Below are 13,027 nucleotides of genomic sequence, written 5' to 3'. Positions count from 1 at the left end.
GTGATGAGCTCCAATCTGAGCTAAAGGTCAAGATTGAGGCCCAGTTACGCCAGTCACTTCAACAAGAGCTTATGGCTGAGCTTTATGATGAGATGAAATCTATGGTCTCTAGCATGCAAATTGGGATAGTTCAACAACAATACACACCTTAGGATTGTAATCAATTTCACTTAAATTGATGTTGAGTTTTACCAATGTTTTTCTTATTTAATTAATACTTGTGTTTCTCTCATTTAGGATTCCCATGTCTTTCCTAGCACTAAAGACAGTTGTAATCCATCCAGGGCATTAGGAAAGCATAATCCTAGTAGTCCCAGGCTGAACTTTGGACAACCTTGTTGTCTTCATTTAGAGGTCCTAAGGATGCGTGTTGTTGCTAACGCTCTACTCTACAATCAAGGGAGCAACCATCCATCACCAACAATTCAAGAGGACCAGTGAGGGTTACAGTTACGACTGTTTGAGATGGAGAGACAGGTGCGGATGTGCCATTCCTGACTGCTGAAGTTGTGAAGTTAGGTCTGGCAATTGGAACTTTCATTCTTTGGCCTAGACACTTGTTGATGAGGAGATAATACCTGTGATGGTAAGAAAATGTCATGCTATATTATGTGATTTTTTTTAACATAATACTTATAATACTTATTATGTTTATTTGATATTTCATTAGGACCAAAAAGATGTTAATAGATATCCCTGCTTGGCACAATTATATGAGGAATGTAAAACAATTAACAAGGTTTACATAAAGATGCCTGTAAGGATTGTGGGTGAAGAAAAATCATATTTCTTTGGACTTGACAACAAAGATATCAGGGAATTCTTATCTTTGAAAGAGTTGGACATAGCATGGGTTCAATTAGCAATCATGTAAGTTTATTTTTTCATTTCTAACTTAAACGTCTAATTTCTTACTTTGCACATACTAATAATATCTTATTTCAATTCAATGATAGCTTCTTCCATAACAAATGCATGTCATCAATGGAGAAGAAAAATTTGTATGGATATTTATGCTCTGTAAGTGTCCAAAAGAAGTACAACCCACTAAATAGGAGAATCAATATGTGGACAATACGATTGGAGACACTAAATTACCTTGTTATTTGGCACCAAATATTGAAGGGCAAGTAGCTTAATTATATATTTATACATACTTAAATTGCTAAGAATTATTGTGATATCCAATAATGTATAATTCTTACTCTATGATGCAGTCGTCACTGGAGTTTGCTGTTTGTGTGTTTCTTGCCCCATCGACAATGTCATCTACTGGTTTGATCCCTTGGGTCGTCGCCCAAGCACTGAGATGAGGGGCGTTTTTAACACGTAAGTACCTTAATGTAGAGATCAAATTTTGTTTTCAATATAAATTATTTAACTTGTGCTTTCATTTGTTTATAGGGCTAAAGACTTATTAATAACCGATAGGAAGCGTTCTGGCAAAAATGGCCCAATAACTTGGGTTTATCCTAGTATGAGTATTTGAATTGAAGTTCTTTCATTGATGGCAGTTATTTATATATGAATTTGGATTATCATTTTCTTGTGATTTGCAATGTGCTAAGCAACGAGGGTCAACAGGGTGCGGATATTACATTATTCGTTATATGTTTGAAATTATTGAGAGTGGATGTACTACAAAATTTGATGAGGTAAGTAAATATAATTTTAGTTTTGTAATAGTTGTTGAATTTTGAAATTGAATTGTTACTTATTTTATTTTCTTCATATTTTTAAATTTGTTCATTTGTCAATTACAGATTTTTGATAATGATTGCTCATATACTGTGATGATATTAACTTTATCCGAGACCTTTTGGCATAGCAACTGCTTCAAGAATGATGGTCTAGGGATTGATGAAGTTTATGTTTAGGGATAATAGGTTATCAATTTTGACTTTTGCAATTTGTTCTTCTTTTTTACTAGTTAGTTAATATGTCAATATATTGATGAAGTTATGATGTTGATATGTCTTGGTTGAAAATATTGACTAGTTCATACTATTTTAACTTGCTGGAAAGTGGCTATTATGGCTATTGTGACTGTACGGGAAGTGGTATATACGAAGTGAATTTTTTTTAAAAAAAAACGATCACATTTACGTCTGTTTTAGGAAATAGAAGTAAAAAATCATATTTTTAACCTCTGTTTTACACCAAAACACACATAAATTTATGTCTGTTTTACTGAAACAAACGTAAATTCATGTCTGTTTTTCAAAAACAGATGTAAATTTATGTCTGTTTTTGGAGAAATAGAAGTAATGATTTTTTATTTCTGTTTAAAATAGACGTAAATAATATCATTATTCTCTTCTGTTTGAAACAGAAGTAAAAATGGGGTACTTTTTATGTCCCTTCTTTTCATGTCCCCTGCAAAACAGAAGTAAAAAGTCTTTATTGTAGTAGTGCATAATGAATTCAAAGAGGTTTTATTCTTATTAGCCTTTATAATTATAAAACGAAATCTATCACTTTGGTATGGGAGAGGCGAGGAGGTAGGAGGGATTTTACTTCCCTCCCCTCATTTGAATTGCTAAAATCTTTTGGAATGCCCCTTCCCAAATTAGGGAGAATTAATTTTAATATCCCCATGTTATCTTTTTCATCTTACATCAGGTGAAAAAGGGATGATAATTGTTGCACCTTTATTAGATTATATATCAAATCATTAAAAATCCTTCCCCTCCTCTTTCCACTCATCAATCCAGACAAAATAATATTAAAACTCCTCTCCTCCTTTTTTTTCCTTTCTCTTCATTGAAATCCCTTTCTTCCCCTCTCTTTTTTTGAGCCAAATACACTTTTAAGACAGTGGTGCTCATAATTTAATAAAAGACTTGCATCATTTTACTCATTGAAAAATCAAAACCTATGATTTGAAATTTAAAAGACGAAGACCGAAATTTGTAAAAACTTGAAAGAACATAGATATTAACCCTTAAAATATTAAATATATAAAATAAATTTTATCCTAAAACAAAAAATAAATTTTTGAGGGGATGGCCGAATACTCTCCAAGTAGTAAATGGTGGGCACGGGACAGAGATTATTTCAGGTTTAATCAACGCATTATAGCCCTTCATAAAACATTAATTTAACGCCCTCTATCTCCAGGGCTATTTCGGGTTCTATCAAGCCTATTAGATTCCAATTAATTCGAATTAAGTAGGTCCACATAAGGATGATAAAATATCTGCCCTCAGATTTTTTTTTTTTGGGATTAATACAAATAATTCAAGGGAGAATTACTATGAATTCCTAAGAAAAGAACAAAATTACCAAAATATCTTAATAACAAGTGAATAGTTACCATTTTCTACATTAAAACTTGTCATTATATGCTAGCTGCTTTGTATCACAGAGACTTGTTAACAATTACTAACTCTGATCCTTAATATAAGATCTTGTTTGACTTTTATTTTAATCCTAAATATAAGATTCTAATCCATTTTGTCTCTCATATTTATTCATTTTTTTCTGAGATAGTCCTTCTAATAATAATAGTTCTAGCTAATAAACTTGATTGGTAAGAATATTTTAGAAAAGACAACACATATTTATTACAAATAACTAAATTAACTTATTTTCTTAATCTATTCAAATTAATCAATTAGTTTTTATATTTAGGATCAAAGGTAGTATATTTGTTTCTCGAGACTTCATGACAGTTTCCTTACTTGTAATTCGGTGTGTTTACTTGGAAAGTCACCGATGAAGAAGTCGGCTGAATGAGACAGCTTTTAATTCAAGGAATGTGCATGCAAAGTGGGAAAAAACTTCCTCCAATTTATCGCAATGCTTGAATTATGACACTAAAAGACTGATATGGTTTCTTTGACTCGGCCTTCCGTTCACTCGGACGGACAATGATGCCTCTAAAGAGTTGACTCGTAACGATCACGAAACGTTTCAGTGGCTCACAATAACTCGTAATTGACTCGGACAGCGATATCTCTGAGGGTTGTCCATGCAGGCAGATGTTTTATACTCCTCCGGTCCTTAATATAAGACCCATTTAACTAATTTGATTAGATTAAGGAAGTTAGGTAAGTTGGTTAATTATAAGAAAAGTGACACATTTTTCCTAAAACACCATAATCATCTTTCTTAATACCCCATCTCCCTCTTCTATTTGATTATGGTTGAGGGAGTATCCATAGGGGTAATTTAGAGAAAATTGATAAATATGAGAAATGGGTCTTATATTTAGGACCAAAACCAATTCAACAATTGGGTCCTATATTAAGGACCGGAGGAGTACTATTATATATTCGCACAAGCAAGTAGATGTTTCTAAAACCTCCTTCTATCTATTTATTAAATTTAAATACATTAAAACTTAGATAAATTAATTAATTATGACAAATATAACTTGATTTCCCTCAAATACTCCTTTGTAACATTATATTATATATCAATTTATAAATAAATTAGATAAATTAATTTGAAAAAATTTGATCAATATGATAGATGAAATAGATTAAGGTCTTGCATTTAAAACTAAACTAACTCATCAGCTATTTCGTACATTTATGACCAAAGGATTAAATATGAGAGACAAAATTATTTAAAATTTTATATTTATGACTAAATTTATTTTTCAACTAACTCTTATATTAAGAATCAGATGCCATATATTTTTTCTTAAAGAAGCAAATAGCATAGTCTTGGGTGTGCACATTGATGATTGGATATGAAATCTCAAATGGCTATCAATACTTGGCCTCCCATGCGTAAATTCCAATGTCGATGAATAATTTGTCTTTTTTGGAAAAAATTAACATTATTTATAATTTATGCCAATAAGAGTTAGTTTAGTTGGTAAAGAGTCGCCTCATAACCCAGAAAGTTGTGGGTTCTAATCTAACTACCTGTGTAAGGACTTGTTAGTGAGCCATCTGTAAGTATTTTTATAAGCATTCTTTGAACCTGTAAGTATATCCTGACCCTGGTGAGCACTTGAACCCAACTCCCCTGAACTTTCTCTTACTAAAAAAATAATTAGTGATTGACCTTTATGTATTGACGAGTTTTGCTTTCCATTTTTTCAATTATATAGATCTAAAAATCATGTAATGCAGGAGAAAACTAAGAAAACTACTCCTCTTTGGCTCAAATCATTGTGCTGAGTATTATATTAATTAATTCAAATAAATGTTGTTTAGTAAGCTTTCTGCTAGGATGCTTATCTTAGGGGAAATTATTAGAATATAATATAATATTGCTGAATGGATTATGATGGGAGGGATTAATTAGGACCATATGCTTAAACCAATGTGTAGCGCTCTCAAAAAGCTCGCACTTTATCATCATTTATATGTTGTGAGTTGGCTTTTGTAGTGATGATTCATAGATGCGATGTGAGGATCGATTTGTCCATTTCTTGCATGTAATTTCCACTTTAAGGATCTTAGTTTGAAATAGATTTATACTATGAATTTTTGAATTAAAACATAATCCAAAGTTTTTAATAAGCACCACAAACATAAGCTAATAATTGTGTGCTGACTAATAATTGTGTGCTGATGTGATCCTACCACATAAAATTCTGTGGCTATAAATTGTCTAATTGTTTGCTTGTCATTCATTTCTTCTTTGATCAATTCGCTGCTACATAACCATTGTCCATTGAAGCTGTAACTTTCCTCCCTATTCCAAGGTTTGTTTGATAGCTATCAAAAAGTTTGACAATCACAATATTTTTGCATAATGTAAGGAGAGATCAACACCCATCTAATGTGCCATTTCAGCATATAGCTTAGCTTTAATGCATTTCATGAATGTTAAGTTTGTTACATTAACAGCTATTGAAAATTGGTGTTTGCAGTTATGGCAAATTGCTTGGATGATGAAAAAAATGAGATTGAGGAAGAGAAGTGAATGGCATGTGGTAAATTAGATTGCTTTTATACTATGTTTTGTTGTTTTATGCTACATTGTATTGATTTGTCTATTAATAAAGCAAGTATGTATTTAGGTAAAAAACAAAATAAAGAAAGAAATTGAAGAAATGATAGTTAAGTTTAGAAAAAGACCAATTTTAATCAAGTACAATAGAACTTATTTTTCAAGTATTTCACTCAACTTATTATTATACTTTATTTCTCATGTATCTAATTTACCTCTTTCAGGCAATTTTAGAGACCATAAGCTGGATTTCTTTGGGCATCACATTCACCACTTTTATAGAATATTGCAACGGAGCTTGGACTATGATGCTTGATCAAGAACCAATTTTAGGAATTTTCATTAATAGAATTTTGTCTTAGAATTCAAAAAATTTATGAGAGTGTGTTTTTTTATAAGGAGTGCTCAAGTGATTAATTTCTTTCAAATTGTAAGATGCTTATGTATAATATATCGTATTTTAAATTCTATAAATATAATTTTTTATTTAATATCATTCTCTTTTTATCATTCATTTATTACATTGTATATCATAATAAATATTAACAGTAAAAAAATAAATAGAAACAAATAATTAAAAATAATTATATAAAATTAAAAAGAGCCACCTTATTTGATAGTTCTTCATGAATAACTGTCAAATAAGGTGGTTTTATTTGACAGTTCTTTGTCAAGGACTATCAAATAAGGTGCCTTATTTGACCGTTCTTGACAAAGAACCGTCAAATATTCTCCAGAATATTTGACCGTTTAGAACCGTCAAATATTTGCTTTGAGAATATTTGACTCCTTTTTATTTGACAGTTTTGAATTGTCAAATATGAATAAAAATAACCGTCAAATATTCTTACTTTTCCAGTAGTGTTGGTAAAGAGTCATCTCATAACTCACAAAATATGAGTTCAAATTAAATACCTATGTGATGACTTTGTTAGTAAACAATCTATGAGTATCTCTATAAGCATTCTTTCAACCTGTAAGTATGCCCTAACCATAGTCAGCGCATGAAACCAACTCCCCTAAACTTTCTCTTACTGAAAAAAATAAATAGTGATTGACCTTTCTGTATTGGTGAGTTTTACCTTCCATTTTTTCAATTATATAGATCTAAAAATCATGTAATGCAGGAGAAAAGTAAGAGAACTACTCCTCACCTTTTGGACAAGGAGTATCATCAGCTACAATTTGTATCCCATTAGTGATGGAAGTTCTGAGAACGAAGATAGCTATGAGGCTGATTTTCATATATATAATCTTATTCTTCAATTACTGCTTCTTGTTTTGTGCAGCTTTTTCTTCTGACGCCATAACCATTGGCAAACCCATTAACGACAATGGAGAGCTTGTCATTTCTAAAGGAAGAAAATTTGCTCTTGGCTTCTTCTCTCCAGGCAAATCTGCCTTTCGCTTTGTTGGAATCTGGTACTATAACTTGCCAAAGCAAACTGTTGTTTGGGTTGCCAATAGAGATAATCCCATAAATGACTCTTCTGGAGTTCTCTTCCTCAACCCAAATAATGGAAATCTCGTCCTCCGCCAGAACTCTACCAACTTGCCCATTTGGTCCTCGAATGTTTTTGTCCCTGTTCCAAGTAATACAGTTATGGCTCAGCTCACTGATTTAGGGAATCTCGTTCTGATTCAAAATAATGACTCCAAAAATGTGTTGTGGCAAAGCTTTGATCATCTCACTGACACCCTTCTTCCTTATGCCAAACTGGGCTTCAACAAAAGAACTGGTCAGAACTGGTTGTTGCAGTCATGGAAGACAGAAGATGATCCAGGAACAGGAAGTATCTCACTGAGGTTCAACACATCTGGGAAAGATCAAGTTTTTCTATACAATAAAAAAGTTCCATTGTGGCGAGGTGGGTTCTTCAATGGCGAAATATTTGTGGGTGTGCCATCTATGAGAAGAGAAATGTCATATGCTTTCAATTTCATTATCACAGACGATGATAATTCCGCCGGATTCACATATCACGCCGTCGATCCCACCGCCATCTTCCGGATCTCAGTTGTTCCGACGGGATACAAGCAAACACATAAATGGGATCATGATATAAATGATTGGAAGCCATATGGGTCATACCCAGAAACCAACTGTGAAACCTATGGAACTTGTGGAGCCAATAGCAAGTGTGATTCTTCCAACTATGATTACAACAAGTGTTTTTGCCTACCGGGGTTTGAACCTAGTAACCCTAATGAGTGGTACATGAACGATGAATCAGCTGGTTGTGTGAGGAAGAAAGGACCATCTTTGTGTGGGAATAATGGAGAAGGCTTCATTAAAGTAGACGGTGTGAAGATTCCAGATACTTCCATAGCCAATTTTCAGAAAGGTTTGAGAATGGAGGATTGTGAACAAGAGTGCTTGAGAAATTGTTCTTGTAATGGCTATGCGGCTTCAGATGTGAGAAATGGAGGAAGTGGGTGCTTGACTTGGCATGGAGATTTGCTGGACACCATGGTATTAAGTGAAGAAGGCCATAATTTATATGTTCGTGTTGATGCTGTTGAACTTGGTATGCATATGTTTGTGTTTATATTTCTTTTACCGGTTTTAATTTCTTTTTCCTTTGTCTTAAAGACCACTTTGTTTCCATTTAATTTTCTCAGCAAATTATGCCAAGAAATCAAAAGGAACGCTTCCAAAGTCTGGGATGGTGGGAATTCCAGTAGCTACTTTCGCTGTGATTGTTCTTCTAATTGCCGTGTGTGCTTATTGCTTTCGGATAAGGAAAATAAGAGGTGACTACTTCTTTCATTTATGGAAGAATTACAACGACTTCTCAAAAAAAAAAAAAAATTACAAAACAAATTCTAAATATGATCATTTTTTGTTTTAAAATTTGTCATTATAGGCTACTTAGCCGGTTACTAAGACTTTTTCGTAATTATTTTTCTCCTTTAAGACTTCATTGTAATTTGCTCTTTATTTATATACTTTAATTCGCTCTTCATTTATATACTTTCTCTGGGACAAGTTATGTTTCGATAAAATAATTATCTCCAGTGAATTTAGAGAAATGATGAAAGGAAAAATGGCTAGAGAACAAATAATATATAAGAGAATTACAATAAAGCTGAAGAAAAAAATAATTACCAATAAATCTTAATGACAAGTAAGTAGTTGTTATTTCCTACCATGAAACTTGTCATTACAAACCCATAACATATTGGCCTGATGGATCCAAAAAAAGAGCAAATTATTGACAATTACTTCTGATAATTTTTTTCCGGTAAATATTGATTCAAAATGTAAATTCATGAGTTTAAATTGTAAATAAAGCGTTTAATTTTCAAATATAACTCTATATATTTGCAACTGGGTTCCTTTCTGCAATGGTTTTGAATCGATACTTGTAACTCATTTTTTAGATTTCTTTCTTCTTCTTCTTTTTTTGGATCTACCTATCATTAATTTAATCTTTTGCAACTCATCCCTTTTCCTTTGACCCCACGAAACTAATTAAGATACATGGATGTATGAATGTATGCTGACGTCGGATAAGCAAATGGTTTTTTTTTTCCTCCTGTGGCTAATTTTTTTTTTTTAGCTGATATCGAAGGCATTGGTTTTTGGGTATCTTTGTTTCTGCTGTTAATATTATTCAAATTTTCTTAGTGTTATTCCAACCTCTCCTTTTTGCCATGTTTAGGTGGTGAAATAACTGAAGAACAAATGAAAGTAGACTCTCCAACAGAAGAGCAGTACCATGATGAAAATAGAGCACAACCAAGCTTACCATGTTTCAGCATTAAAACCATAATGGTTGCAACAAATAAATTCTCCAATGAGAACCGATTGGGGCAAGGTGGATTTGGTTCTGTATACAAGGTAAGTTAAATATTTTAAAATGAAAATATTCCTGTGCACTCTTGTACACACAATCTAATCACCAAAAAATTTATTGAGTTGTTAATATGTCATGACCTGTTCTCGGTTTTTGCATCGCATCTTGTCATTTCCAATTCGCCTTGCTGCTCATTTATTGGAAGATTTCTTTAATGATTAATTGCTTATCTGGATTGTGATTACCTTTTAATTTTCAGGGCTCATTATTTAATGGACAAGAAATAGCAGTGAAAAGATTGTCTCAAAGTTCTAGACAAGGAACTCAAGAGTTCAAGAATGAAATTAAAGTGATTGGAAGATTACAACACAGGAATCTTGTAAAGTTGCTTGGTTATTGCATTCATAAGAAAGAAAGGATGCTGATATATGAATACCTACCCAACAAAAGCTTGGACTTCTTTCTCTTTGGTGCGTGTTCTTCTCCTTCTCTTTTCTTTAGACTAGTATTGCTTTCAGATATTACACTTTCATGAACATACCTCAATAAATTAGAGAAGAGGCAACATGCATATTACTTTATTAGTTTGTCATTTCATTATATTTGGTGTCTAGCCATGATTTTTCACATATCATAAACATTGTCAATAAAGAATTTTTTTTTTGGGAAAAAAAAACTAAGGTCGTACTTCGAAACGGCTCAAAGCATTTGTGTTCGGCATGTATCAAGGATGAAAACAAGGAACAGAACTAGAAAGAAAAGAATTTGCTGCAATGTTGATTATTTTGCTTGTCTTCTTGCTGATTTTGTAATTTTTGCTCACTTTTTAAGGATTTTCCATTTGACCCATAATACAAAATATGTCTCTCATTTGGTCCTATAAAATGAAATTTTCCCTATTTAACTTGTATGTGTTTGATATATCAAGATAAGGTTTCCACGTTTTCAACGTTAACAAGCTATTAAGGTTCATTGCAGATAGGGATAGAAGATCATCACTAGATTGGGATACATGTTTTCACATCATCATTGGAATTGCTCGAGGCATTCTCTATCTTCATCAAGATTCAAGGTTGAAAATAATCCATAGAGATCTTAAAGCTAGCAATGTCCTTTTAGACCTCGCAATGAATCCCAAAATTTCAGATTTTGGAATGGCTAAAATATTTGGAGAGGATCAAATCCAAGCAAATACAAAACGAATTGTTGGGACATAGTAAGAACAAAAGTCTTATGCATACTTTTAATAAAATCACCAACTCAGTTCAATAACAATCTCATGTCATAACTATGTTTCTTATTGCAGTGGCTATATGTCTCCAGAATATGCAATGGAAGGACAATATTCAACAAAGTCTGATGTTTTCAGCTTTGGGATTCTATTGATAGAGATTATTTGTGGAAAAAGAAATACAGATCACGATAAAGAAAGATCATCTGTAAATTTAATTGGACATGTAAGACTAAAGATACAAGAGGATGAAATTCAAATAATCATTGATCCGTTTCATTTCCTCTCATTTAATTTGAAAGCCCTAGAAATATTGGCTTCAAAATTTTGATGGGTATTTTTTTTCCCCAAATAATGAAATGATATTGCAATTTTTTTGGTAGGTATGGGAGATGTGGAGAGAAGAAAAATCCTTGGACATAGTGGATCCAATACTTGGTGAAGCATATCCAATTGACTTAGCCCGAAGATGTATACATATTGGGCTGTTGTGTGTGCAAGAAAATGCCTCCTATAGGCCTTCCATGTCAGAAGTAATCTACATGCTTGGCAATGAAGTGTCCCTCCCCTCACCTCGAAGACCTGCATTCCTATTCAATTCGAATGCAGAGCTTTCAGAATCTTCAACATCTAAAGATCCTTCTGTAAACGAAATTACTGGTACGACAATCAGTGCTAGATAAACATGACGTGGCATAAGACAGGGAAGCATTTTATGATCCTAGGTCTTCTATACTTATTATCCTTAATTTGTATCAACATGTGTAGTGTACAAATGTTTACATATTAGCCACAACACTTCTGATTCCCAAAAAAGGAAATCATATTAGAATGTCAATACGCCTCCTTTATCTCCGACTATCCGTCATGGGCAGCAATCAGTAGGTTCTCGAGTTTGCCAGTGATGCCGATGGTGGCAACTAAGAAGTGTTCTGTATATTTTAAGTAAATATCCTAACTAGCTCCTACATATAGTATCAAAAAGAGTATATTCTAAGGAATCGAACTTTGAGTCCTAGTGGGTGATAAGAAAATGGGCATCACTAGTAGGTTGCGTGCTAATGGGTGATAAGGAAATTTGAGTCCTAATGTGTGAATGTGATACTACTCTCTTGTTATGGAATTGATCTTAACCATCCTAACATCAGCTAGAAGGTTTTGATCAGGCTGAATCATTTTCTGTGTTGAAGATTTTGCTAAAGCTGTGTTTGCTGTTAGTCTCTTAACTTTAGAGAACAACATATAGTGCAGCACATAAATTGGAGGGAATATTGGAAGCCTTTGGCACCACAATTTACAGCGTTGGACTCATTAAAGCAAAGCATCACCACATTTATTACATGGCATGATCTTGTAACTTCATTTTATCAATGGCTCATATTTGCTCAAACTTCGTGAACTTTAGAGGAGTTAAGTCCTCTCAAACCCAATTAACCACTAGGCTTTGCATGTTCACTTAAATTTGTAAGTTCAATTGTTTTTCTATGGAAAATCTACAAGTAAATGAAACTTGCTACGCCACGTCTTGAAAATTTAGGAGTGACTAGCCTGGAATATAAGAAGCCCATATCCCTTAAGCCTGTAATATATAAATCTCTCAATTATATATGCAGAACAAAATTAGCAACTTCCTGCAGAGGTTTTGATAGTACAATTCAGTTAAAAAGAGCTCCACCCGCAGATGAACAACCATCCAACACATAAATAAGGCGATGATCCAGTCTATGACCTATATGGAGCACCTAAATTACAAAAGTAAATACTCATCTGATCCTAAATATAAGACCTTATACACACTAGTATAAGGGTCTTATATTTAGGACCAGAAGAGTACATAAGTTTAACCTTACATTAACTATATGTTAGTTCAAAATGAGCAAGGAATCGCCCCACCAATCTGTTGGAGCAATAAGGTCACCTACACTATTTAAGGCCATAAATATTTTCTAATGATTAACATCCCTATTATAGAAATTAAATAATATTGAAACAACAGATTAAACATATATGCCTCTGTATAACATAAAAACATAACAATTATTTTCAACTTCTAAAGTATATAATCATAAGCAGCAATGAAATT

At 32.8% G+C, this 13,027-nt stretch overlaps 1 protein-coding gene across 1 annotated transcript; it reads left to right on the top strand.

Moving 5' to 3' along the window:
- Nucleotides 1-7,202: 7,202 nt before the first annotated feature.
- LOC114753223 (G-type lectin S-receptor-like serine/threonine-protein kinase At1g11410) lies at nucleotides 7,203-11,634 on the top strand (the record flags this gene model as incomplete). The annotated part of the gene is made up of 8 exons (XM_028941886.1): nucleotides 7,203-8,441; nucleotides 8,536-8,572; nucleotides 8,666-8,667; nucleotides 9,597-9,757; nucleotides 9,973-10,183; nucleotides 10,692-10,929; nucleotides 11,020-11,170; nucleotides 11,328-11,634. Coding segments are annotated over 8 exons (2,339 nt in total), but the record flags the coding sequence as incomplete, so codon positions are not given.
- Between the last annotated feature and the right edge of the window lie 1,393 nt (nucleotides 11,635-13,027).

The sequence above is a fragment of the Neltuma alba genome, unplaced genomic scaffold (genome assembly GCF_004799145.2).
Source record: "Neltuma alba isolate B1F8T4 unplaced genomic scaffold, ASM479914v2 tig00007799_pilon, whole genome shotgun sequence".
Lineage (NCBI taxonomy): Eukaryota > Viridiplantae > Streptophyta > Magnoliopsida > Fabales > Fabaceae > Neltuma > Neltuma alba.
This window is presented reverse-complemented; position numbering and strand designations above follow the sequence as displayed.